Source organism: Triticum dicoccoides, chromosome 3B (assembly GCF_002162155.2).
Source record: "Triticum dicoccoides isolate Atlit2015 ecotype Zavitan chromosome 3B, WEW_v2.0, whole genome shotgun sequence".
NCBI lineage: Eukaryota > Viridiplantae > Streptophyta > Magnoliopsida > Poales > Poaceae > Triticum > Triticum dicoccoides.
In genome coordinates this window covers 596,281,198-596,286,947 of record NC_041385.1, presented here as the reverse complement: position 1 = coordinate 596,286,947, position 5,750 = coordinate 596,281,198, and the positions used below count along the sequence as shown (strand labels likewise).

At 53.3% G+C, this 5,750-nt stretch overlaps 1 protein-coding gene across 1 annotated transcript; it reads right to left on the bottom strand.

Annotated features, from left to right (window-relative positions):
- Nucleotides 1-1,370: 1,370 nt before the first annotated feature.
- Nucleotides 1,371-4,003, bottom strand: LOC119277330 (calcium-dependent protein kinase 2-like). The gene is made up of 8 exons (XM_037558602.1): nucleotides 3,352-4,003; nucleotides 3,087-3,230; nucleotides 2,836-2,988; nucleotides 2,620-2,735; nucleotides 2,345-2,512; nucleotides 2,122-2,249; nucleotides 1,925-2,024; nucleotides 1,371-1,825 (listed from the first exon to the last, which is right to left on the bottom strand). Exons 1-8 carry the CDS (start codon nucleotides 4,001-4,003, stop codon nucleotides 1,730-1,732), a joined length of 1,557 nt encoding a protein of 518 aa, XP_037414499.1. The 3' UTR covers nucleotides 1,371-1,729.
- Nucleotides 4,004-5,750: the final 1,747 nt, after the last annotated feature.

The following is a 5,750-nucleotide window of genomic DNA, read 5'->3' as shown; positions in this document are numbered from 1 at the left end:
TGGTTCTTCGGGAGAGTGGTTGTGAGGTTGGAGAGTGCTCGTTGACGGCGAGCCCAAGGGGTGATTTTTCTGTGTAGGGTGTGTGTTCCTGCAGGTGTATGCCTTGATGGAGTGTTGCTCTGCGGTGGCAAGGTCGTGGTGTGTCATGGTGGCTCTGCTCCTGAGCCGGGTTGGAGGGGGATAGGGTTCCTCTTCCCGTTGACAGCTCCACGACGCGCACCGCGAATGCCTCTCTCCTTGTGCGGACACTGGAGCGGCACCTGGTGCTTCCAACTTTCGCCCCTGGTGCTCTGAAGTGCTTCTTTGACGATCCTCCCGGCAACTTTCCTTCTGTTTCTCGGTGTCCAAGGAAGGTGGCAGTGCAGCAGATGTAGTGTGTCTTCGGTGTGGCGAGGACCGATAGTTTTCTTGCTATGGTGTGTCGGCCGGCGCTTGCTCTAGCTCTCGGGTGAGCTCCCAATGATCCGATGGTGCGGCGCCTTCAAGCCTAGGCGAGAGGATAGGGTTCCTCTTCGGCGTTGGAAGACATGTGCTCGTTTTGTTCGATGCTCCATGGTCAGGCGACCCTCAGTGCCTCCATGCTACTGACTGATCCTCGATGCTTCTTTGGTGCCTGCCTTTGGTCCCGGGGTGCAGCGGGCTTCGACATTACTTGCAGGATTTTCTCGTGTATTCTCTTGGTGTGCAGTAGTGGGCGTTGCGTTGTAAGCTGCTCAGTCAGCTCCCATGTATCTTTCGGTCGCTCATGCTTGGTGGCCTTGTGTAATCCTGGCCGGTTGATGGCTTTGTTAATTCAAAGCCGGGCCCTTTCTTGAGCCTTCGTTCCAAAAAAAAAATCCATGTGCCTTTTCTCTTGATGAATGACAACCCATAAAATGGCCATCGTACACCCCAAACCCCCTCTCCTGTGTTGTTTTTCACTACAACATGATTGGCGTGAGCTAGGCACTCCAGCATGTCCAATTCTTTTCCATGGGATGGCGAGTCTCGAGTGGAGCTCCATCTTTGTGATAGGCAGTTCAGGTGTCCCCTCCCCAAGCAGCCTTGAGGACCCGCAGAATAGCAGACCAGCTGGAGGTATCCATTGAGGAGCAGAGCTTGTTCAGGCTATTGCTTCTGATTCTGCTTTTATTTTTCTACATGTTACTAAGCTGCCTGCTTGTACAGTTGTACTTCAGACCGTTCCACAAAGCAATAGAGAGTTTGGAAGAGAAACAGGAAAAACACACTCGTTAGTTTACTCAAGTTACATACCTGTACATTTTCAAGCCTGAAACTGTGTACAAATTCAGGCTAAAATATGCCCACCTTACTCAACCGATGTACTACTTCATACTGTTCCACAAGCCATAGAGAGTTTGCACGCGAGAGACGCATCAAAAACACACTCGTTAGTTCACTCAAGTTACATACCTGTACATTTCCAAGCCTGAAACCGTGTACAAATTCAGGCTAAAAAATGCCAACTTACTCAACTGATGTATACATACTAACAAGTCAAGGGAACCAGCAGAACCAGAGAAGAAGAAGATGAGCGCCCGACAGCGTACGAACATTTTCGATTCCCAATCCCACGGTATATATATGAACATTTGCTACTCGACCCCTTCTGTGAAAAATGTACACGAGCCCATCGTCGTCGTCGTTGCGAGCGGCCTCGCACGCGCGCTCGATCGCTTGCTGTTCTGTCGCCGATCGCCGGCGGCTTCCTCCACCAACCCGCCGTCTCCTATAGCATGACGTCGCGCCGTTTCTTGGGGTTGGCCCCCTCGGGGGCCCCTTTCCTCATCATCGCCACGAACTCGCTGTAGTCGATCCTCCCGTCCTACACAACCACGACGAGCTTTCAGACCATCATTTGGCCAACGCACGCACGCATCCATGCATCCACCATCAACAAAGAATGAATACACTCGTTAATTACGTTGTCGGCGTCGACTTCCGACACGATTTCATTCATGTCTCTGCCGTCCAGGAGCCCCTTCTCCCGAAGGGCCTGCTCGAGCTCCTCCTTGGAAATGTAGCTGCATGCGGCAGCCATGGCAAGGCCAAGAATGAGTGAGTTCACTAGTGTGTATGTCTGTCGATGAGGAGAGAATGTGAACTTGTCAGGTTACGTACCCGCTGTTGTCCTTGTCGAAGTACTGGAAGGCGGTGTAGAGGTGCTCTTCCCGGTCCATCCTGTTCATGTGCATCGTCGCCGTGATGAACTCCTCGTAGTCGATCGTCCCGCTCCCGTCGGCGTCGGCCTGGACCAGGAAATTAAAGCTCAAAACGCGCCGTTCCATGGACCTACAGTAGTAATTAAGCGGCCAAATGTATATATGTAGATAGAGAGATTTACGGCTTCCATGAGCTGCTCCACTTCGGCCTCCGTGAGCTTGGTCCCCTGTTTTCCCAGACCCTTCCGGAGCTCGTCGACGGTGATGGTGCCGCTGTTGTCCGAGTCCATGCTCTTGAACATCTCCTTGAGACCCCTGATCTCTTCCTCCGACAGGCATCCGGCGATGACCTGCATACCATGCATGCAATGGATCCGTTCAGTTCACTTCAGAAAATGGAGGTTCAGTTGTGCACTGCTGCTAGTTCGTGAATAGTAAATCAGAACCACGGACGAACCCTTAGCGCAGCTTTCTTGAACTGGTTCATAGCCTTGAACTGCTTGAGCCTGTTCATGACGGCGTTGTCCAGCGGCGTGTCAGGCGCCTCTCCGTCTTCCTTGATCCATGGATGGTCTGAACACCAAAACCACAGCATAGGATCAGAATTCAGTACGTTAATAGAACTGCTCGCAAAAAATACTACTCATAAAAAGGCAAAGAGATGGGCACGCACTGAGGACGTCGTAGGCTGATATCCTTTTCTTGGGGTCAGAGTTGAGCATCTTTCTGACGAGGTCCTTGGCGCCGGGCGAAATGCGTGGCCATGGGTCGCTGCTGAAGTCGATCTGCCCCCTCAGGATGGAATTGAAGATGCCGTGCTCCGATTCTGGAACACCAAGAAAATCCCAGTCTCGCTACCTTAATTGATGCGTTTCGTTTAGACTGTTATTAGGGGGGGATTAATTAGATTAGAAGACGACTCGCCTGCCCAGAAGGGAGGGACACCGCAGAGAAGGATGTAGACGATGACGCCGACGCTCCATATGTCCGCCTCCGGCCCGTAGTTCCGCTTCAGGACCTCCGGCGCGATGTAGTAGGCGCTGCCCACGATGTCCTTGAACACCTCCCCTGCAACCAACAATGGCGCCAGAATTCTTTCTTCAGTAACGAAGAAACGGTTTCATTTGCTATTTTGCTTGGACAGGAAAGAAGAAGAAGAAGAAAAATGCATGCATGCGCGCGTGCGTGCCTTGCTTGTAGAAGACGGATAGCCCGAAGTCGGTGGCCTTGAGCGGCGCGTCCTCCTCCTTGCTGAGCAGGAGGAAGTTCTCGGGCTTGAGGTCGCGGTGGATGACGCCGAGGGAGTGGCAGGTGTGGATGATCTCGACGATGGTGCGGAGCAGGGCTGCGGCGGCGCGCTCCGTGTACTTGCCCTTGGCGATGATCCGGTCGAAGAGCTCGCCGCCGGCGCAGAGCTCCATGACGAGGTGCACGGACTGCTTGTCCTCGTAGGCGCCCTTGAGCTCCACGATGTTGGGCTGCCCCGCGAGGTGGTACATGATCTGCACCTCGCGCCGCACGTCCTCCACGTCCTCCTTGGTGGACAGCTTGCGCTTGGCGATGGTCTTGCAGGCGAACTTCTGGCCCGTGGCCTTGTGCGTGCAGAGGCTGGTGATCCCGAACTGGCCGCGGCCAAGCTCCTTGCCGACGGTGTAGATGCTGCGCACGTCCTCCATGGGGCGGCCGAGAACGGGGCCGATGGCGGCCGGCGGCTTGTTCTGGGCGGGCGCGGAGGAGGGCGAGGCGCCGCCGGCCTGGACGGAGGCGCCGGCGCGGCGCGTGGAGGGGTCGGCGGCGGCCTCGGGCTCCGCATCCCCGGATCCCGCGCAGCAGTTGCCCATGGCGAGCCGGCGGGTGGGCGCCGGGGAGGTCAAGAATGCGGGGGATGCGGAGCCTCAGGGGGAAGGCGACGCAGCCGGCGTGGAGGTTGTATAGGGAGCGGTGGGCAAGGAGGAAATAGCGGGAAACGCAACGGCCTCCCCGCCCGCTCCCCTCCTTGTGTTCTGTTTGTTGAACCTTGCCTTCCCCGTTTTGGAACCAAATATGCCTTGGTCCTATCTTTTTCTTCCTTCCTTCCTTCCTTGAGAGAGGAGAAAACTGGGAGACTCTCGTCCTGCTCGTGCGTGCGTGGGTTGACGAAAGCTGGCTAGGAAAACTGGGAGACTCTCGTCACCCTCGTCCTGCTCGTGCGTGCGTCCAAGCCCAACTGATTCGTGCGCTCTTTTCTGGCTAAATGATCAGCTGTTGTGCACGGTGCACCTCCGATCCGATCCCGTCGCTGCGCTGCGTTACACACGCTGACACGATCTCGGCCACTTTCAGTTAGGAGGGAGGATGCAGAAAGGCAAAGTCAACCAAAAGTAAGAGGCAACGCACTTGGCATTTGATCCGTTTTCGATATAGCCCGAGGTAGTGGATGGACACGAACACGTAAGGCTTTTTACAAAGGAATCTGATAACGCCCGATACTAGCACACGGCAAATCAAACGATTCCGATAGCAAGTTTAGTGACGCCAGGATGGCAACTTTAGTTGGCAGGCACGGCAAATTCGTGCTTGAGTTTATTTTCTGACAGAAAATTACAGTGTGTGTCAATTAACTTGTCATCCTTGCGTCACTAGAATTGCCATAAAAATATTTGATTTGCCATGTTGCTCGTATCTGACATCAGGTACTTAACATTTGGGTTTACGAAAAGTACTATGTTTTGTTTGGGATAGCGGATGATCTAGGAATAAAATGAGGATGTCCACACTATAAAAAAGGAAAAAAAAAGGAAATCTACCCAATCCAATTATCATGTAACATGCGGAGAAATAATAACATAAAAAGCTCAATCAAGTCTCACGACATTATTGTTCAGGAACTATTTCAAATTTGCAAAATTACGATACAAATACTCTTACATGAAAAGTACACACATAGAAAATTAAAAACACTCGTAACTCTCCGTTTTTGCATTGCCATCAAAGTTTCAACTATGTCATCTTCACTTACTTTCAAAAACACACCTCATTCAAATAAATGTCAGTAAGCAATAGTTCAAGGGATCATCACTCGTAGTAGTTATCAACTTATTTTTCACTAGATTCATTGCAGAATATACTCTTTCAACACTCATCACCACCGGTAAGATCAATGCCAACTTGATGAGTAAGTAGACCAAATTATAAAGATCGTTCTTTTTTGTTTCAACAAGCATAATAGAGAGCTCACCAATATATGAGGATGATGAGATCCAAAGGTATGCTTTTGTCTCCTCTCCTCTGAGCCCGCGTCGACGGCCACCGCAAGCCCGTGCCGGCCACCACTCCGGTGCCGGCGCCCACCCCCACCCCACCCCTTCCTCTCTCTTTCCCCCTCCGAGGCGATGGCCTCCCGCGTCTCCCTCTCGGCGTCTTCTTCCTCGGGTGACTCCACACCGGCGCGCCCCCGTCCCCATTTGCGCTCCACCGTCGTTGTGCCGGACGTCCTCAGCACCGCCTTCGGGCCAATCGTGCATGGCGGGTCGTCCGGATCCGGTGGCCCGCTGGTCGGTGGGGACGTGTCGTGGCAGATCAGCGCGGCCGCCAGGATCGGAGCCCTGG